The sequence below is a fragment of the Callospermophilus lateralis genome, chromosome 1, assembly GCF_048772815.1.
Source record: "Callospermophilus lateralis isolate mCalLat2 chromosome 1, mCalLat2.hap1, whole genome shotgun sequence".
NCBI lineage: Eukaryota > Metazoa > Chordata > Mammalia > Rodentia > Sciuridae > Callospermophilus > Callospermophilus lateralis.
Window position 1 is genome coordinate 20,194,589 of NC_135305.1, and position 22,760 is coordinate 20,217,348.

Consider the following 22,760-nt stretch of genomic DNA (forward strand, 5'->3'; position numbering starts at 1 on the left):
CCAGAGTTCTCTTAATAAATCAAATGATACTGCCAAAATACAGGTTAGGGGAGAAAATCATAATGTCCATGATATTCATGATATTTCTTTTTTTTTAATTTTTCTTTTTCTCTTTTCTTTCTTTCTTTTCTTTTTTTTTTTTTTTTTTTTTTAGTTGTAGCTGGACAAAATACCTTTATTTTATTTATTTTTCTGTGGTGCTGAGGATCGAACCCAGAGCCTTGAATGTGCTAGGCGAGCACTGTACCACTGAGCCACAACCCCAGCCCTGTCCAAGATATTTCTGTGACAAGGTTAGAGGGAAAGCTGCCTTTGCAGTATAGATAGGACTTTCTCGCATGTTTCTCTGAGTGTAAGAGAAGTCCTGAAAACATGCGCCATTCAAATTAAACTAATAGAAACTGTGTGATTATATACACTGCAGGTGTGAGCCAGGTCTATTATTTGGGGGTGAAGTCAGAGAAAGGAGGGAGGAAAGAGGAGGGGAAAGGAGGTGGGAGGGCTGTAGCTGTAGCAGTAGTGCTGGTTGGAAGGTGATTTTATTTTAATTTTATTTTTTAATTGGTGCATTATAATTTACATACCAGTGGAATTATTGTGCCATATTTGTACATGTGTATAACACAACTTGATCATTATCCATCCCCTTTTCCTCCCCTCCTGATCTGCTTGCTCTATTCTACTCATCTCCCTCCTATTGTTGTAAGTGTTACTTTAACTAATGCATTATAATTATATATAAGCAGGATTCAATGTGGCCTATCTGTACATGATCGTAGCATCATTTAGATTTCCTTCCAGTACTAGCCCTGCCGTCTGCTCCTCCCTCCCCTTCCTCTGCTCTCCTAGTCTCCTGGAAGGTGATTTTTCATAGGCAGAAACAGATTGGTCCCTCATTCAGTTTTTCAGTAGACTTTAGAAGAAATAAAAAGTGGTGTAGGAGCCACTGGCCAAGGAAAGAATGATAATATAAACAAAAATAAGAAAAACATAGATTTACACATTCATTCCTTGTAATGAAGATACCGACACACTCTCAGTTTAACTGAAGCCCCGGGTGGCTATGGAGTATGAAAGTATTTAATTTCAAAAATAAAACACAATAGGATTGTGAGGATTCCCTTTGCATGGGAAGGTCAAGAGGGAAGGAGTACGTTCTTTAGACAATGAATTAAAACACAACAGTGTCATGCTCTACTACCAGTGACTAGAGCATCAGGTTTTTTGATGGAAAAAAAAAAACAAAAAGATACAAATTGAACCAGATTTAAAACAAGCACGAAATTAAATTTTTCTCTTCTTTCAAATCACTATTTGCTAATATTTCCGACGGAGAACGTCTCACTTATACAATTAAAAACAAAGGAAAACAGTCTTACCATGTTCAGCATTTCATCAAAAACTTCTTGAGAAATAAAATGATAGTCAACTCGATCCCCTTCTCCAAAGTAAGGTGGTCTTGTTGTGTGGCAGGCCCTGAAATCATAAAATAAGTAACCTAGTCTATTTCTATTAACTTTAAATTCAAAATGAATAAGATATCAGTATAAAGAATGTTTTTGAAAATGAAATTGATCTATAAATCAGAAAGCAATAGAATTGTGGAAACACCGTGGTTCTGAAGTGCTAGACTACGTTCAATCACTAGAGTCTTCAAGGATCACACGAATCTTGGATTATCGGGATCAACTTTTTACGCACTGCTATTGATCACTTTCCGAATCATCCCCTCTGAAGATGGTATTTTTAATCTCCCAAGTGCTTTCCCGTTCTCTCTGCTCTAGTAGCCTGTTCTGCAGGCCCCGCTCCTGTCCCTCCACGTGCCTGGCCCACTTGTTTTCAGGACTGAGTTAAGCATCACCCCCTCCCCGCCAGTGCTCTTCCCAACCTCCCAGGGCTGCATTATGCACCTCTTTATTGTCCCATAGCCTCAGCCTGTGCCAACTGTATTCCAGTACTTTGGGGGGCTCCCCCACACCCCACCCTGACTTGAAGACAGAGTCGTCTCATCCACCCTGTGCTGCACTGATTCCAGTGCTGAATGGAATCCTTAACTCAATCTTTTCTATCCCCTGCCTGAAAGGGCCCCCCACCCACCACACCCCAATTACTCTCTATGACCAGAACTGCCTCTTTCACACAGTGAGCTGATTTTTCCTATCTTCCCCAGCAGAACATATAAGAGGGGAGGACATTGTCTGGCTCAGCATATTTGTCACTGCATTCCCAACGCCTGGCTCACAGCAGGTATCCCCTAAATGTTTGTAAAATGAATTAAAATTTAAATGTGTGAAGTACATAAGAAGAGCTCCATTGTATGGATGATTATAAAAGTGACTTGTCCTGGGTCACACTGCAGGCGGGTATCAGAACTAGACTATGATGGTCCCAATTACCCAAGACTCAGATTACCTATCACCCCACCTTCCCAATGTTAAGCTTGGGGATGCAAATGGATTTTTGGATTAGCCTGTAATTTTAAAATACGAGATGTGAATAGCTAGATGCTTGACATTGATCCCTCACAAAACCTATCAGGCAGGTATTCCTGTTTTTATTTTATAGATGGTGAAACTGAGTCACAGCCACTATGGACCTTGCTAAGCAGCAATGCCAGGACACCTCCAAATCAATTCTTTAAAAAAAAAAAATATATATATATATATATATATATGTGTGTGTGTGTGTGTGTGTGTGTGTGTTGTAGTTGGTCACAGTACCTTTATTTTATTTATTTATTTATTTTTATGTGGTGCTGAGGATTGAAGCCAGGGCCTCTCACGTGCTGGGTGAGTGCGCTACCGCTGAGCCACATCCCCAATCCCAAATCATTCTTTTTAAGATCACAGTAATGAAGAGGGTAAAGTCGAAACCTCAAAAGTCTCTCCATTTCAAAGGCAAAGATAAAAAATCCATGCACTGCTCCTCTTCTATTTTAATGAAGAACAAACTATACCAGGAAATTTTAAGGTCCTAATAATATATTCACATTGTGTACTAGGGAAAGACTGTGCATTCTTCGAGGAGACTGTCAAAACACCTTGGCGTTTGTTCTGTTGTTCCAATGCACTGGCGTTTCTTCCCATGCTTGGCAGAGACCCGAGACCCTCCATCTACTGGTGGCCCTGCCAGAGAAGATAAATCTGTGGCCCTGCGCCCTGTGCCACAAACCCTCAGCATAGTCTTCAAACGCTACGCTGGATTTACATTTCCCAACAGAGAAATTGAGCGGCACAGATTTTTTTTCAGAGTTTCTAAAAGGAAGACAAAACAAAGAAGTGTTTGAAGCATCAGGCAGGTAAAGAGCCGGCTGCAGTGATGTGGAGGATGCTCACCACAGGATTGTGGCGGAACTTTCTTTGGAGGAGCACTTGATGACCTGTGGTGCTTGTGTCTGTCACCCAATTTTTACACACAGAAGCGTTCACTGTGGAACATGCAGCCTGAATGTGAACATCTTACAAGGAAAACACTTCACAGTGAAAGCCATGTTTCCCAAACTTACTTTGAAAAAACGATGCCAGATTTTAGACAGACAAATCCACTTAGACCATCGCTTTCAATATCCCTCCTCTCCTCCACCTAAATATGCCCATGGGTTTGTTATTTACTGATTAATTTACTGGCTAAGTCGTGGTCCGTAACAGGAACTACACTCTTGTTAGTTCCACTTAACACAGGAAAGGATTGAGGTGGGGACTAACCCCAGACAGTGTCTCCGGTGGTGAAAGCCCAAGGTTGAGCTTAGCCATTCTAAGGACAGACATGGAGACCACAGAAAGCAGGGGACCAGGAAGGAAAAGAATCATCTGGATGGCCAGGCCAAATTAGTGGAAAAGAAAGTATCCAGGGAAATTCAATGGGAAGAACAGATGTCTGAGAAGAGCTAGCAGGTGGATGAGGAAGTAGACTTCTTTTTTTTTTTTTTTCAGTGTGATTCAGAAGCATGCAGATTTAGAAACTAATTCTGGACCAGACTGCCTCAGGAAATAATGACTTCTTGCTGCTACCAGTGTTTAGGCAGAGGCTTGGCTGGGAGCACATCTGAATTCAAGCACATTAGAACACGCTGTGTAGAGCTGGTGAGTGGGCACTTCCAATGTACGCCCTCAAATGCCCAGGTGTCCAGCCAAATCCATCAGGTAGGTAAGTTACGCTGGTCTTCACATCCAATGCAGATATTCGTCATCAAATGTGGGACACCCTCTAGGGATCATGAGCGCAGGGATTCCAGCACACACTGTGTCTGAGGGTCAGATTCCACAAAAGTCACGACTCTGCGATGTTCCAGTAGCTGCTCACCACCTTAGAACGCCTGCCATCATCATTTGTCACTATATTCTAGCTGGTCTTCTTGTGTCCAGCCTTCCTTTCCTGAGCCCTGTCCCAAACTGCCCACAGGGTATGCTTTCCAAAACACAACTGGGCACTGTTTAGAAACCTTTGTGATCAGACCTCCGTCACTCTGTCCCCTCTTGTCTTCTGTCACTGTCCTTCACAGCTCAGGCTTAGCCGTGCCACAACCTGCACTCTCAGTTAATGCACCACGCCTGCTGTTCTCAGCGGTGCGGCTCAACACCAGCCCAGCACCCGCTCTCTCTTCCACTTCTATTAGAGCTTTTTACTTCCTCAGAATAGTACCCATCAAACCATCCTGTAAGAGAATTTCCCACTTAAACCCCATACTAGACTGAACGTAAACTGCCAGGAGGACAAGACTCATGCCTGTTTGTTTCAGCTTTACCACCAACACATGACACATGGATGGCGCTCAACAAATACGGAGCGAATGAATAAATGAGCCATTTTACAAGTCTGCTACATTTGTAGAAATGGACACATTAGATTAGACCGCATCTACGTTGCTATACCTCAGACCATCTCATGCGATGAAAGAGCTGTGGTCTTTTACTTTATTATAATGGTAAAAATAAAATAGATTTAGTAGTCAACACCACGAGAAGGTTATAATGGTTATGAAAATAGAGATTGCTATAAAATAGAGATATAAAGGAGAATAAAGTTTTTCTTCCCAGACTATTCAGATCACTAAAGTGGTCTTAAATCTGGAAGATAAACAGGCTTGCTGGTGTTGTTCTGTGGTACCCTCATTATTTGGCACTCTTCCAGGAAGTCACTGATTTGTGTGGCAATATAGAGTCAGAAATAAATAGACAGACTTTGAAGGCAACCAGCGAATATCTCCAGGCCACCTATAACTAAAACAGGTAAAGAAAAGACATCCAACTTATTTCTAAAGCCAAGAACAAATAGTAAAATCAAAGATCAAAACCTAAGACCAGAGCAGACTCTTCATCCACGCCGTTTGTTATAGGACTGGATGGTTTTTATTTGTTTATCTGGACATGCAACTTAGCTTGTGAAAACTTTGCTGAACACCTTGATCTTGAGTGAATGTAATTTGAAAAGAAAGTAAAATACAGGAGAAAATGGAATACGTAACAGGGAGAGAAAAGATTCAAGCCAAATGGCAGGGAAAGTGCCTTTGCAAATGCTTTCATGTTTCACAGAGAGACTGTATTCATGCCTGCTTTCATTTAATTAAAAACCAATAAAACTTATGTTGGATAAAGAATAAAAGAAAAGAAAATCTAAACAGGAGAAAGGACTTGCCCCTGAAGATGTGCTTTGGTTTTATCTCCTTTTAATTAGAAAGTTGCTGTGTATAATAGTGGAGCTATCTTACTTTCTCAATGGAGGAAATGGCTAGCCATATAATATCCTCTTTTATCCAATAACATGGTCTTTGATCTGGGCATTGATGAAATTCTTAGGACGATTTGCCACTGAACAAGCCCTGGTCTCTGCCTCCAGGAGGATGACAATGAGCCTGTGAGGGCGGCGAGGGAGTGACTTGGTGGGGGCAGTCAGGAATCCCTCCACTCACCACTAATTCCATTGAGAGGAGAACAATCACAGTGGCAGCAATACAGGACATGAACTTTATTTTAGAACTTTGTTGTGCCATCTTGTGCTGCCACACAAATTGTATATCATACGAATTATCTGCGTTCCCCACCAGACTACAAATTTCCTGGAGGCAAGGACCTCCTCAGTCTAGTTAACACTACATCTTCAGGGGCTATCACATGGGAGAAACTCAGAATTACCTGCTGATTGAATGAACTCATCCATTTCTCCATATCTATTAGGAAATCATCTATGCTTTTTGTCATAGTCATTTCCACTAAATATTAGGTACATTACTATGAATCAAGCCATCCATTCACTCACCCAGTCATTTCTTTTTTTTTTTTGAGAGTGTGAATGCAGTCCCTCACTACCACAAGTTATGCAGTAGAGGTTCCCACCTTTGGGGAAATCGCAGGGGTCAGCACATTCAGAGTGCAATGGATAAGCCTCACCCTGGGAAAACCACCTTCATGATCATGGTATCTCCTCTGCCAGATAAGTATCGCCCACTCATTTAACACAGGTGCCGGGCCATATGCTGAGCACTGAGAACTCAGCAGTGAACAAAGCCGACATGGCCCCTACCCACATTGGGCTTGCAGACAAGCAGAGAAAACAAACATCAAATAAATCAATTGAAATGCGGAGGATAAGCATTCTAACAAGGGAGATACAAAATTTGGGGAAAATGAGTAATTGGGGGTGCCAAGCCAGCTAAGAATGTGGGGGTGACAGGACCAGAGTCTTGACAAACACTCCAGGCACACAGGGACCCAGCAGGCCTCAGCAACAGCACATCACAAATGCAAAGGTCCGGGCAACACAATTGGTATAGAGACGTGAGAGGAACCAGAGAAGCCTGGCTCCCTAGGTCACTTTGGTTTGCTAAAAGGTTCCAAACTTACACATTAGCACAACAGTCCAGCCTATGCGCTTTGTCCCAGTTTGACTTCGCATTCACTGTGTTCAACTTATCTTTTAGGACAGGTTCAGCACCTTCATAATGACACTTTATGCTTTTTATTCTAATATTAGCTTTTAATTTATTTTGTTACTTTAGAATATTAAAATATATTAATCAAATCATTCTGTAGTATGTATGTCTTAAAGTTGTTGAGATGCAGATTGCAATTTAAAATATTTAAATAAGTCGACCTGTTTAAAATAGTATTTACATTATTTGAACTTGTGTAGCTTAAGGGGAAGGAATTTTTTTGTAAGAGCATAAGTTTGCATTTATTTTTTCTTGCTGTCCTATATATCTTTGTAGTCACATCCTCAGCTCATCAACACACACCACTAATCTAAAAGTAATTTCTTTACCATAATAAAAAATAAATAGGAAAACTGCTGAAGAGACCACAGCAGCAATTCTAAATCGCATTCACAGGAACCTCTGAAACATTGTAAACCCAGCTGGATGGTTTTCTTGGATGGTTCTAGTTTTTCAAGATATATCCTCTATTTTAACTGGGCCATTAGGGAATCAGTCACCAAATATTTGCTCCAGGAGAGAGTCTATCGAGTGCTAACCTAAAGGGAAGGACAGGAGATGTTTTTGCTGCCTCTTTTCTGTCCTTGTTGCTACTGAAAGGTGCCCCAGAAGCGGAAGACCAAGCTCACATGCTGCCAGCACATGTCCCAAGCGAGCAAGCTGGGGCCCTGGAGCACAGCCCACCCAACACTGTGATTCTCGGCTGTGCCCCGAGGCAACTGGAGGAGCCTGCCTTAGAGCGCCATCCTGCTCAGTTATAAAGAGGAGCACTTTCAAGCTCTGGAGAGTGGTTTGGGCTGGCATTGAATCAAGTTAAACATCTGGAGGATTAAGATTTTAAAAGTACATGTATACTACAGTATAGTAAATGGCAAAGAAGCCAGTGGACCTTTTATGGAAGAGCATCTAATAGTCTGGATGTACCACTGATTGATTGCTTCAGGGAGTGGTCACTGCTGTGTGCTTACTGTCTGTTTCACAAAAGACCAAATCTTCTTGCTACCTGTTAAGTTCCATAACTAGGAAGTATGCTTTAACAATCATCTCAACCACGTCTACTAACATGGCATAAGAATCAAGATTCCTAGTCTTTCCAAGACCAGCTAACAACACGGATTCAATTTTATTAAAAAAAAAAATTACTTTCAAGAACTGACACTCTCAGGGTACTCTGTCCTTCCCAAGAGCTCGTGTCTGTGGAACATTCAGTCTACTTACCACTTCTAGCTTTGGTGTAAAATATAATATGAAAAAGTTGATTGTGTACTTTTATGAGTGTGCTTAAAATTAATAGCCAAAATTAGCAATATCTGAGATTTGAGTAGAAAGGAACGACTTGCAACAACTTGGAAGAATTTCCAAGTCTTATAAGCCAAGAAACACACTTACCCATATCTGAAGTAAGTACTAAACTGTCTGCAGAGGCGGTGAGCAAGTTCTCGTTTCCCGCAAGCCTGAGGACCAGCAAGTATCAACATGGGATAAGGAGCGTCCAGACTTGGAAGAGTGCTGCAACACAGGACCAGAGCGAATTACTGTCCTACTCCTACCAGAGTTGCAGCATATTAACTACTTCCATTAGGAAAAGCCCCCATGTCACCATTACAATAATGAGCACTTATATACATAGACACTATATAAACATAAACAGAAGGACGGTCCAGAAACAAGTTGATTATGTCAAAAATGATATCCAAGGCTTAGATAATAAACTAGGTAAAATACAAATTTATGTAAATTGACTTTACTAAGCTTTTTTAAAGGAAAAATATGGTAGGATACAGCAGTTATTAATTGCTCAGATATTCCCTCCAGAACTTGTCAATGAAAGAAATGACTGCCTTCTGAGAGCCATACCGACTGAGTTGGGACACAGGTAGGCAAAGCAGACTTTATAGAAATGACAAAAATTTACCTGAGCAATGTCTATGTGCTGGGCACTATTCTAGGAGTTTCTAGGGGGTGATTCTAGCATAGCACCGCATTCCATCATCACAAGAAGCTAAGGAAGATGTCACTGTCGTCACTCCCCTCTGACACATGAAGAAACTGGAGTGCAGAAAGGTTAATAAACTCGCTCAAAGGAAAGAAGACTTGATAAATGACTCTAGGTCTGGCTTCTGGACATGACGACTGGACTAACGGCCGAATTTGTCGATAAACTCTCCTGCGACATGCACAGCAGTTTGGACTCATGAAACAAATCGTAGAATACAGAACAAAATAAAATGTCTGAAATACACGACTGAAGTATGGTTCAACGAAAATTCTGTGAAGACGATGAAGCAGCATCCTGTTCTAATCTCTCTGAATGGCCACATACAGATAAATGTAAGAGCAAAGGCTCATGGAAAACACGTGTAACAAAACAAACACACACCCACAAAAGCTGCAGCGTGCTGGAGTCTGTGCAGGAGGGAGGAGGAAGTAATGGGGCACAGCTGGAAGATCTGAGGACAGGGAACCCCACAGCCACCGGGCTGCAGCTCTCGCACACGTGCAAAAGCCTGATCATTATGTACACAGCAACTTTATTAGTAGTGGCCAGAAGCCGGAATTAGTCCACATTTCCTCCAACAGGTAAACTGTGTGATACATCTGTACCCTGGAACACTACTCAGCACTAAAAAAGAGGAATTATTGATACATACAACAACTTGGATGAATTTCTAAGGCATTGTACTAGGGTGGGGGGATCCCTGAAAGTTATGCTGTATGACTGCACTGGCATAACATTCTTGAAATGACATTACAGAGATGGGGAAAGATTAGTGATTGCTAGGGGAGAGCGAGGGAGGTACTGTGACTGTGGAAGTCCTTGTGATGAAACTGCTCTGTACCTTGGCTGCAGTGGTGCTCAGATGAATCTACAGGTGATAAAACTGCATCAAACTAAATAGTTAAGACACACATGAGGACAGGCCCAGCTGCTGAAATACAATAAAGTTGGTGGATTTCCGGGCCAATTTCCTGGGTTTGATGCCCTACCAAAGCTATGTGAGACATCACAACTGGGGGAATTGTATACAGAATTTCTTGCTATTGTTTCTTATAATTACATGTGAATATATAATTACCTCAAAATACATTTCTTTTAGAAAAGTGTCTAAAGAGAAAAAATGTATTTGAGAGGGATTGACAAATGCTGAAAATAGACAAAGGAGGTCTTCCTGAAGAAGCAACGAAAACAAAGGAATAGGAAACATAGTAAAGACTTTGAATTCAAGAAAATTTTCCTGACATTACAAAACAAAACAGATAACTACACACTTTATACCTATAAATAGCCAGAATGACCAGTACCCAGATACAATATAGTAAAATTACTGGGCTTTAAAGAAAAAGGGAAAACATGGTTAAACTAGAAAAGGAGAGCACATAACTTATAAAGGAAAACAGTAGATTTGGAGAGCAATGTTTTATGCCAGAAGGAAGTGGAGTAACATCTTCAATGTATTCAAGGGAAAAACTGTGAGCAACCACTTTTATATTTAGCAGAAATGACCTTCAAGTGTGAAGGGCACAACTGTTACCAACATGCCAGAACTCAAAGGACAATGATCCCACAGTCCTTCCTAAGGAATCTACTAGAAAACAAGCCTCATACAACCCAAATGACTCAAGAGACACCAGTAAAAGGACTGGTAGTGAGCAATAAATACGTAGTTGCTCAAGACTAATGAGAACTAAGACTAAAAGCGAATAAATGAGAACAAAGAAGGAGGAAGTACTGTATGTGGCAACTATATGTTCTGACCAGAAAAATGCAGTATGCTACTTTAAAAATGGGGTTGTTGATATTTCTATGAAATATATGGAGTAGGCAAGTTCATGGAGACAGAAAGAAGGTGAGCGATTACTAGGGACTGGAAAAGGGGAGAATGGGGAGTTACTGCTCAGTGGGTATAGAGTTTCTGTTTGGGGTGATGAAAATATTTTGAGAATAGATGGGAGTGAAGGTTGTACAACACGGTGAGTATTTAGGTCACTGAACTGTCTGCTTAAAAATGGTTCAAGTAGCTGGGAATATATCTCAGTTGGGAGAGTGCTTGCCTTGCATGCACAAGGCCCTGGGTTTAATCCTCAGCACCAATCCCCCCCGCCCCACACACACACACATGCAAAAATGGTTAAAGTAGGAATTTTATGCTGTAGATATTTTACCACAAGAAAAAATGGGGCAAAGTTAAATGGGTGCAGCATAGGCCAAAAATGCTTTCAATGTCTTTCAGGACTCATTGGCCATAGCATTTTAAAATTTTAAAAATGAGTGATTACGAGATTTTGTCATTCTATGCTCCTCTCTGTCCTTGAGAATCAGGATTATGGGTGGGGGAGAAAAGTAAATGCAGATGTAATGGAAAGGAGAAGAAATAAAGCTTAACTGCAGTCTTGAAATTGAATTTTAAGTATCGCTATGAGTTGACAAGTTACTTAACCCACGGATCTAGAGGTACATACAGATAGAGCCATCTATAGAGAGACACAGTGGGATTGAATGGATGTAGATGGACACGTGCAGATAAAGATGGATGGATGAATGGAAAGAAAGCTGTTACCAGCTCTTTCCACTAAAAAGCCTAGAAACAATGACCAACCCAAAAGCTATGAGTATCTCTAGCACCATTTTAGGATAGAGAAGTACCATTTCTCACCAACACTGGGGCTTATTGGAAAAATGACTAATTCCAGATTTGGGACAAGACATGCACAAGACTGGGGAAGTTTGTCATTTCAAATAAGAAATACTACCAGGCCAGAGTCAAGGTTTGGCCGTGTCATTTGAATACGGTATCCTCTCCCTGGTCATGCCAGGAGAAGGGCACAAGGATTCTCCGATAATGCAACATTCATTTCCCAGGGCCAAGAGTCAGGGCTCCCCCCCTGGGCCTGACTTCTGGTGCTGGCGCCCAGCGGAAAGGGCAAAGGTGGGCCAGTGCACCAGCTGCTGAGATAGCACAGGAACCCTGCTCCATCCTGGACATCCGGCCTGCTGGGCCTTGGCTCTTATTTTCCTGACAGTCAGAAATGATCAAGAAATACATGTTTATCAAACATGCTGCAAATTTTTGATACATGTTTTTATATAAATGTCCCCTAAAGCATGAAATAAGTAGCAATATTATAAACTGGAAGAAAAATACAATGAGGACATAAATGCCCACCTTTTAAATCAAATGTGCTTTTCCAGATGTGTACAAATAACGATAGATCATTTCACCTAGAGGGCTCCCATACACACAGAAACTTTCAATGTCCACATTATTAAATTCCATGTAAAAATCATGTCCTGAGTTGCAAAATAAAACATTTTGCTCTCTGTGGGAAACCAGCCATGTGAAATACAGAAGCAAATATCACAAGAAAGGCCATTTATACCCAAGAGTTTTACAAGTATTTTTAAAATGCCTTTGGGTATTGATAGAATTTCTGCATTATACTTACAGCATAAATGGCCATCTGCTCCAACAGATTGTTTAAAAAGAAATGGAGAAACCGTGGTAAATCTGTCTTGGAATTTAGAGGTGAGAGACTCTATTCATGCGCCCAACCAAGCTGGGTAGATTGCAACTCAGTAAAGATATTTCAGGTTTCCCTTAGGCTAGCTGTGCTTCCTTCTAGGGACTCCCTAATAATCTGAGTCCACAAAAGGCTCTGTGGCAGGAGTATTTAGTATTAATTCACAGCAAAGGAAAGATTTACAATGGATATAAATGATCACAATTTTCCGTTAATGAGACTAGGGACTGGGTTCTGATCCTAAGGCAGAAGAATTGACAACCCTTTTTTATTTTTTATTTCAGTGTCATATGGCTCAGGCCAGCCGACATACAAGGGGTCTGATGAAAGAGTAAAGATGAGTCAGTGGGTCCTCCTGCTTGAGAGCAGCAGGCTGAAGTATGATAGGCCATAACTGAGACAGTACGGTCTATCAAAAGACACTTGTCCCGTCCCTCAGAGAAAGTCACATGCCTAGGAAATGAACCGGTCACAAAATAGAGGGCTGGGGAAAATGATGAGCTTGTCGTCTGCTTGCCCATCCCGAGTTCTACCCTGGAGAGTCCTAATAAATACCTGTCAAAGATCCTCTGTGGCTGCAGGACGCTGTTGACAACGTGAGTCAGGTGATCTTGGGCTGCGACCACTTCAGGGGGAGGGTCATATTTATTCACTGCTGAAACCTTTTCCAGAATTGGACAAGTAAAAGGGAAAATGTTTGGTTTCTGAAATGAAGACAGGGCTTAGAGTTTCTTTAATGAATTATTCTAGACATGCAACCAGGTATGCAAAGTAATCTAACCCATGCCCGTGATTAGTTTTCATGTCAACTCTTGCGTTCCTAAAATCTAAATAATGATAATTATTTTTAAATGTTGAGTAGAATCCTTTGATCTCGTACTTTTTATATCCCTGAGTTTGGGAGGGGCAGAAGGAAAAATAAATAAAAAACAAGACCTCTGAAGTCTATGCTTGCTTTTACTATGGCAAAGATTGCAATTTTTAATACAAGAAGAATAATAAAATTTGTAGTTCTAGATTACAGCAGTAGATACTGGGGAATTTTTTTCTAATGCCACATCACCCAGAATTATTCCACACTCTCACGTTCTACCCAAACTTCCTCCTTTAGTAGAACTTTCTCCATTGGAAAATATGATCTTTTCTTCCTAATGAGCTGCTCCCTATCTCATCTTTACCATATTCCAAATCTAGTCTTGTCTGCCATACTTTTATTTAATAATGGTTTTAAATTTTATTCCTTTTGCAAAATATTAAAGGAAAAGAGAAATCTACTAAGTGCCTTTCAGCATGAGAATAATAATAGGGACCATCTGTAACTATTTTTAGCCAAGATTACAGAAAGGCACATCTGAGATGGAATATGTGCCTCTCCACCCATTTACACCTGTCTTCAGTCCTGCTTCAAATTCACATCCAACGTGGGAAAGGCCTCACTATTCTGGCGATGGTAGGGAGATCTCTACTCTGGCGATGGTAGGGAGATCTCTACTCTGGCAATGGTAGGGAGGGAGGCAGGTGTTAGCATTCAAGACTGGCTGCTCTGGAATTGTATGACCAGATAAATCATTCTTTTAAAGAGCAGAATTAAAGGATTAAAAATATCAGAGAAGCTATTTATTTGAATACCTTTTGATTATATAGTAGGATGACATTATAGTACATTTTATTATTAAATTAATTTTTAAAGTAACCCAGATAGGATGGTATCCTCTCCGAACAGGATAGTTTTCAAACTGCTAATCTGCCACAATGTGGCCTAGATAAGAAGAGTGTCTTTTCTGCTTCTCATAGCTAAGCTTTCCACTGGACCAACGGAAGCCTGCATTTGATGATGCCAAGCTCTACAGAGGGCTTGACTGATAGATCCTGGGACAGGGAAACAGTCCCTAAGTAAAGAATTAATTTACATATTAGTCTGCATCTCAAATATTGATTATACTGGTCCTACAGCAGACAGTGAAAGCTTTTGAACACATTAACCCATAAACACATGAAATGATAATGATTTACATACCTTTTCTTCTACTTTAATCTTCTTCTGATCTAATTCTGTGAGTCGCAGTAGCATAAATATTACAAATAACCAGTAATCGGGGTTTTCCTATGTAAAATATCAAGAGGACCATTCAATTGCTTTCCTTTCCCCAAGTCGGCAAGCACCACAGTCTTTTCTCATGAGCTCAGGCCTTTGGCCTGCCACCCCTACCATCCCCAGACCCCCTCCTAAGACTCCCCAGGCCCCATGTATTAACAATCAGATGCAGGCTGCGCCTTGTCATTTTTAAAGCTCTTCAAATGTGCAGATCTTATTAATCTCCATGTGAGATAAGTAGGGTAGGTAGGATTATCCTCATTTCTAAAGAAAAAAACAGCTAAGCCTCAGAGAGGGAAAACATCTAAGATTTCAAGGCCAGTAGCTCAAACCTTGTTTTCTAATGCCAATGAGTTTCATTACTGCAAAGAATTAAATTTTGCTATTTATTATTATTTTATTGTCTATTCACATTTTTGTATTGATTTGTATCATTTGTTATCAATTTCTTGTAACAATAATAATTTAATATTCACTTATAAAACAAATTCTTTATTACCCCCTACCATCTGTTCTATTAGGATTATCTGCTTTTTAAAATGTCATTTTGTCTTTTGTAAAAGCTACATCGCTTTGAAAGGCAAGATAATAGTGGATGGTACCTTTTATAGAAGAGAATTCATGTGACTAAATATACAAAGGTATTTTTTACTGAGCTTCCCAACACAAAGGAATTAGGAGATGAAAATGCTAATTACCCTGATTTAATCATTATGCATTGTATACATGTACTGAATTATCACACCATATCCCATAAATAAGGACATTATGTCAATTAGAAATGTCAAGCTTTCTTTGATGTATACCATGTGTGAACGTTGTGGAGAGGGTGTGCACCCAGCATTCTCACCAGGGCGTGTGGCGTTTCTTTATGAACATGGGTAAATGCAGTTTAAGGATCTGCAACTGGGACATGCAGGCCACTTGAAGTCCCACTCCCCACTTCCCCAGAGGCGCTTTTAAACTCTCTCTCACTAGTCCCTCAACAAGGGCGGCTTTAATTTTTAAATCTTCCTTATTTATTTTTCTATTTTGCGGTTCACTTTCCCAGGCATATTCATCTACTACATACAAGAAGAAAGGCGCCTGGGGACGCACACAGGCAAGAGACTGTGGAAGCTAACGTGAAGGATGAGGTATGAAACTGGATGAAGGACAGATGGACAGGAGGGAAGGAGGGAGGCCAGGAGAATGGATCTATCAATGGAGAAAAAAAAAGAAACCCAGAACCCTGATCTTTGCATCTCAGAGGTAAGGAAACCCTAGGAGATGACCCCATACGTGTGTGCATATAGTTCATGATAATTCTTACAGCCACACCGATTTCACGGCTGTATCCAAACAGATCACTTCAGGTATTTAATCATACAGTTTCTCTAACTCTGTTACAAAATAAGAACCATGTTCTGTCTGTACTTCCGGGGTCTTGTGTTCTCTGGTGTGAAAGAGCACTGCTCTCCAGCGTCACTTGTTCTCTCCTACAATCCTAGTGCCACCCAGGATGGGCCACAAATGACCCTGCAAGGCAAGTGAAGGACATTCAGTTCTGGACTCGACTTTCACTGATAGTGTTGCTGTGCAGACAGCTTTTCGTCACAAAAACCTAATTTCTAGAAAAACAGGTCATTTTAGGTGCCACGTTACTTATCCTAATTTTTTTCTAAAAGACAGAGAAGAAAGGTAAAGTGTATTCACATCCCCAATGTTCTTTATCAGAAGTGCTTCCCGAAGAGGAAAGATTTTAAGGTCCTCCTCTACCTCCTCCCCTCATATAAATGAGCTCTCACCTGAATTGGATTTCTTAGAAGATTGAGAATTCGGAGAATAGGAAGATTTTCAATGTATTCTATTTCATTCAGCTCAGCAATCTGTTTAATCAAAGCAAAAATATTAATAGACAATAGACAAAGGCAATAGGAAAAACAATATAATAGAGTCCAGTTTGGATTCTTAAATTTATTTTTTAATAATGTCCTGTTTGAATATGCAGCTTTTTAACAAGAATTCCACAAAACTACACAGACATGGGAATTACCTCTTCAACAAATGTGAACACACAACCAACTTTTCTTCTTTTTCTCAAGTTAGAGAACCATTGGCTTCCTTCTCTCATCCATGTTTATTTTAAATGGAAATAAAAGAGTACCAAAAGTAACAGTACAAAAACTGCACACAGGCTGACCTGACTCCCCACCTGTCCCCACACCTACTGAGCCCTCTGCCCCTCAACCTCCCTCCCTGGCCCTGCTCCTTTGTGACTGGCTAAGCCCTCTTACTCCATTTGCCCGTGGCTCTATCACTTTTTCCACAGAAGAGAATTATTTTAGGAAAGGTAAACACTGAATAGGCATGACATATTTCTTGCCTTAAATTTTTTTTTTTTTTTGCTAATAAACTGTACATTTATTTTTCACACGTTTCTAAATAAGTTGTTTCATAACTTTAAAAAGTAAAGGGAAAAAGATTGCCTGGCAGATCCTTAATTTAACCAACTTGGGTTGAAGCAGGCCTGAATCCTCCACTAAAGACAAATACTTTAAATTTTCTACAATTAGACAAATTACAACTTTATTGGTATAGATATTGGAGTTTTCAATAACTTAATAATCACTTTTTCATTTCTATTTTTTTTCCAAAACATTTCTGCACATGCTGCAAAAGCATTCCAATAGCAGGGTCTCAGTAACCCTGAGTTCTGCATCCACAAAATGCACTAAAATGTAAATTACTCCCAAAGCTAAGTTAGGAGATGAACATATGCATCATGTTCAAAGGGTGCCATTTTCAAAAAATGTAATATGAAAGGCAAACTCCAAAGTTGCAATATACAACCTGCACAATCAATCTGGCTAGAGCAATGTTAGGCTATTATACACATGCTTTTCCATAGGATACTAGGCAGTCCATCATTAGATGGATCATCTACAAAAAAAAAAAAAAAGAGAGATGAATTTTTTTAATATTGTGTCATTCAAGAAGATAGAATATAAACTTGGTTCATATTGCTCTACAGAACTTTTGAGTGGTGGATAATTTCCCTCTAGCATGGAATTCTTGTCCTTGAACCTAAAACAAACATTAAGAGGAAATGTGTTCCTGCACTCACCACATCTCACCAACAAGTCTTAGCCATATGAACCTGTAGACATTGCTGGTAAGAATAGAAATTAGTATATTCTTTCTAAAGGGGAATCTGATGTATTGCATATATGTTTAAGCTATGAACGAGCTATCCTACTTCAAGAGGTTTCTGATGGAGATCATCAGACAGGCAAAATTAGATATAAGAACATTCAGTCTAATGTTATTAGTAAAAGTAAAAAGTTTCTAATTTCTCAAGAACTCTATTATTATATCATTATGTCATTGAGTCATAACACAGTCCCATAGTAGGAACACTATGTATTCATTTTAGACAATTATGATATCTACAGTGTTTGACATGGAAAGATCTTTTTTTAATTTATTATTATTATTTTTTTTTAGCTGTCGATGGACCTTTGTTTTATTTATTTTATGTGGTGCTGAGAGTCGAACCCAGTACCTCACACATGCTAAGCAAGCACTCTGCCACTTAGTCATAGTCCCAGCCCCAGAAAAATCTTGATATGTTGCAAACACTATGAATAGAATGATCATGGACTGTATGAAGTTATATCACCAATAAAATGTCAGCTGGGATCAGTGAATCTTTGAGAGTCAAATGCAAGGGATACAACTTTCTTCCCAGTCCTTCCAAGGGTCTGATGAGGTTGGGAAGAAGGAAGCAACCATGGGGTAGCCTGGCTTCAAGTCTCCCTTCTGCTAAATTAGCAAATGCCACAGATACCCATTACTCTGCATGTGTCCCTGACTCCTGCACAGCTTCACTCAGCAGCCGACACCACCACCCTCCATCTTTTCTCCAAAAGGTCACAGACCCAAAGTTATGCATGTACCAAGCTTTTTACAGGAGTGTAGAAGGGACAACAGCACCCCAAATGACTGAAAGTAAAAATTGTCAGAGAGGTTAGACTCTTATGAGCTATCTGCTGGCAAGAATGTCCTGCCAGCCCCTTCTCTAACCTACTTGACCCTTGGTGACCACTGCCCAAGCCAGAAGTACACCAACTTCTTTTTTATGCCATTTCCTTCATGGTCATGCTCTCCAAGCACCATCATCCAGCACTAAAGGGATCTATTAAAGCCTTTTCTTTAAAAATATCTTAATATACATATTATATTCTCTCTCTCTCTCTCTCTCTCTCTCTCTCTCTCTCTCTCTCTCACACACACACACACACACACACACACACACACACACCTCCTTAGGGGACCATTAGGTGCAATGATTAAATTTTTTCCACTGCTATGTATACATCTATCTGTGCAGAAAAGCAGTGTTTTTCAAACTACAGACTCTATCAATTAGATGATGGTGGCGATGATGATGATGATGGTGATGATAAATGCATTACTGCATTAAAAGTCAACAGATGAACCAATGGAACAGAATATTTTAAAAAGTGGACCATAGATCAGTGAGAAAATTATTCAGAAAAGGTACTGGTTAAATGTATTAATGAATGAATGAGAATTATTGAGCATAATGTTGGTCATACAGTGAGCACTCAATAAATGATAGCTGTTATCATCATATTACTATTAAATATTGGGAAAAAAAGAAAATTTAAATTTTTGTTTCAATTATACCACAAAATAAACTATAGATTAAAAGTTGAAGAAAAACAGACAAAAAGCTTCAGTGAACATGTACCAGATTTAGAATGAAAAAAGACTTCACAAAAATTATAAAAAGAATAAAGGAAAGCAAAGGAATATATTGATTATACTTCATAAATTATTTTATCTTTAAAAATTTTTAGTTGTAGATGGACACAATACCTTTTTTTTTTTTTTTTTAATGTGGTGCTGAGGATAGAATCCAGGGATCTGTTGGGTCATTACACAGTCCCATAGTAGGAACACTGTGTATTGGAATCCAATCCTGATCTGCTTCATCACTTTGGCAAATACTTTTTTGAGCTTTCAGATCAAGGCCAACCATTTCCTCTCTGCCCATGGCCCCATACCTAGTGCATACCTCATGGTGGTGAGTTTGCCTCCATGTATGTGCCTCTCACATGCGAGATGAGTGCTCTATCACTGAGCTACAACCCCGGCCCCTTCAAAAATTATTTTAATATGTATATCAAAAGTATCTTAAGCACAATGAAAAGCAAAAGAAAAACTGTCATAAAATAATTAGTAATTAAGGGAATGAAAAGATAATTTGTAAAACGGAAATCAAAAGGTTAACAAACACAAAAAAATATTTAACCTCAAAGATATTCCTAACCAACAGAATACAAAACACCGTTTTCCTCTACCAGACTGACATAATTTTAAAATGACATTTGTTGATAAAAGTGTGGTAATATACTACAGCAGAGGTCTTAATTAGTATGAACCTTCAGGAAATATATCAATTGTATTTTATTTAGTTAGTTAGTTGTTGATGGACACAATATCTTTATTTTATTTATTTATTTGTTTGTTTGTTTATTTATTTATTTTATGTGGTGCTGTGGATTGAATTCAGAGCCTCACACATGCCACACAAGTGTGGTACTACTAAGCCACAACCCCACCCCATCAATAGTATTTTAAATGCCCATACCCAGGAATTCCAAGAATCTATCCTCATAATAAAATATGCACATAAGGAATACACACTACAACATTATGTTTAATAGCAAATTACAGACATAACAAATTTCAGTGAGTGAATGACTTGGTAAATCCTGATATATCATATCCATTCAGTAAAATATCTTTACTATTAAATCAGATTTTTGAAATGCCTTTTTTTTTTATCCACAATCACTCTAGAATCTCATCACATGCACCTTAAACGCCAACCAAGCACTTGCGAGGCGAGAGGCAAATCTGAGCGCTCTTGAGGGCTCCTGAGAGCCCTGCATTCAGTCAACAAATACTCTTCAGTGCCAACTACGAACCAGACATTGCACAAAGTGAACAAGATAAAATCCCTGAGCTCATGAAGCTAACACTATAGTGGGAAAGACAAAAACTCTTCAAGATGTAACAACAGAATACATGATACGCTATAATCTCAGACAGAAATAAGGACTAGTGAGAAATAAAGCAGTGTAGAGAGACTGAGAAAATAGGGCCGGGGAGCTGGAGAGGCCTGAGGTGGTCAGAGAATGTTTTTGAGGGTTTGACAGAAGCCAACATTAAACAAACATGTAAACTGTTTTGAAATTTTGGGGAAAACTCCTAGTGGAGATGCCAGATACGCAAAGCCCCTGAAGTGGAAGTGAGCTGGTTTGTATGAAGATCGGAAGGAAACACCAGCGACTGGGAATTCTCACCCTCTTCTGCAAGAGCGTCTCACTCCACACGCTGCCCCTAGGATGCTCTCTCCACGCCCAGTGATGCGAAAAGGCCACAACAGGCCTCAGTCCTGAACTGCTGGCTACAGCAAGCTGACTCCAACTCCATGGAGCCAAACTCACCACCGTGAGGTATGCACTAGGTATGGGGCCATGGGCAGAGAGGGAGGGGTTGGCCTTGATCTGAAAGCTCAAAAAAGTATTTGCCAAAGTGATGAAGCAGATCAGGATTGGAATCCAAGTGTGTCCCTCTCGGGGCTTTATGCCACAGCTACCAGGAGGGAGAGACACTGGGACAGTTTCTATTGTCTTGGAAGTATATGGAAGCTCAGGTTACCTAGACTTGGCCAAACCTCCTGAATCTAAAGAGACCAAAGGCCTCCGAAACAGGCCTCCTTCCTGTTTGCATCCCATGGCAGGAGTACCTTGGCCAGGTGGAATGGGAATTGAATTTAGCAGCAGATCTGATCATGCCTGCATCTCCTATACCCAGCTCAGGTGACTGCAGCAATGTTGTCAGTCCCTGGAGGCCCCAAGGACCCCAAGGAGCCCAACCCCTCTCTTCTCAGGTCTAACAAATGTAAATCACAGGAGAGACCAAGTTGGCTTAGGAGCCAGACTGTGTTCAATCCCCCAAACTCCTTTTGTCCACAGACATAAACAGAAACATGAGCCAGGAACCAATGAAGATTTGAGCATTGCTTGCCTGAGACAAATGGTACGCATCTCTGAACAACAAGAAGCAAGAAATCTTCCTTGAAGAACTTCTAATCTGTTTGAGGTGTCACAAAAATAAAAGGTAAAATTGTGGTCTTCTCATTCTGGGAGAAAGGGGAGTACCACCGTTACTTAGGATCGCAGTTCTTTCCTTGCTTGTATTGCTTTATGAGAATTATCTTGTTAATCCTTACAAAGACTCAGAAGAAAAAATATTTGGGATAAACCATGTGAAATGGCCGCACTAAGACTCAGGGAAGTACCCCAGCATTCTCTAAGTCACTCCAGAGCAACGTCCCACTGCTGGAAGAAAGGTCAGGAGTTAACAGATTTGGCCAGGTTTTAAATGCTAGACATGGTTTAAAATCTAACAAGGTCTGCAGCATGGGTGGTGACAGAGGTCCCCATGTCACCAGCAGACAGTAAACACGTGTCAAGGACAGTAATTCAAATGAAGCTGGGTAGGAGCTATCACGTTTCAACGGCCAAACAAAGAAACAACCTTTGATGCAAGTCCTTCCCAACAAAACTGTGCTCCTAACCCCAAATGCATCAGATGAGAAGCCGAAACTCTGCTGGGTTTCTTTTACATGATAAATTTTCCATCCCTGATACATAGAATTCTCAGTTGTCCTGGAGAAATCTCTGAGGAACTCTTCAGATGGCTCCACGAATGTTTCAAAGTACCATCTGTTGCTCCCCAACCTACCCAGTGGGGAGCCAGGGAGTCCTGTTATTGTCAAGGACCCAGTTGTCACCAAAGGAGCTCCTTTTGGGACATGGAGCCACTTTTCTTTTTAATAGAATCCCTTTAACACTTGAAAATTATAAACTCCTGTTTTCGCTTGAGGATAGCTCTTTTTTCTTTAAACTATTCTGAATGTAATGTGAAGAGTCTCTTGAAATGGAAGAGAACTATATACTGTTTGAGAGGTGTCTGCAGACTTGCATTCCCCAATATGGTAGTCACCAGCCACATGTAGTTACTTAGCACTTGCATTACAGCCAGAGTGAACTGAGATGTCATCTAAGCATAGAACATATACCCAATGTCAAAACTCAGTATCAGACAACAGAAGGCAAAATAGCTCATTGATAATTT

General features: G+C 40.1%; 1 protein-coding gene and 1 non-coding gene across 2 annotated transcripts in view; both read right to left on the reverse strand.

The window, feature by feature from the left end:
* Window positions 1-22,760, reverse strand: part of Lrguk (leucine rich repeats and guanylate kinase domain containing) — a 70,589-nt gene that overhangs the window by 15,759 nt on the left and 32,070 nt on the right. The window contains exons 8-12 of the mRNA XM_077109925.1: window positions 16,331-16,411; window positions 14,466-14,552; window positions 13,004-13,110; window positions 8,318-8,437; window positions 1,380-1,476 (exon numbers count right to left, since the gene is read on the reverse strand). Coding sequence (XP_076966040.1) covers window positions 1,380-1,476; window positions 8,318-8,437; window positions 13,004-13,110; window positions 14,466-14,552; window positions 16,331-16,411 — 492 coding nt within the window. The remainder of the gene's footprint in view (window positions 1-1,379; window positions 1,477-8,317; window positions 8,438-13,003; window positions 13,111-14,465; window positions 14,553-16,330; window positions 16,412-22,760) is intronic.
* On the reverse strand, window positions 6,278-6,437 carry LOC143384535 (U1 spliceosomal RNA). Its single transcript, XR_013089356.2, has one exon. It is a non-coding gene; the product is annotated as a U1 spliceosomal RNA (small nuclear RNA).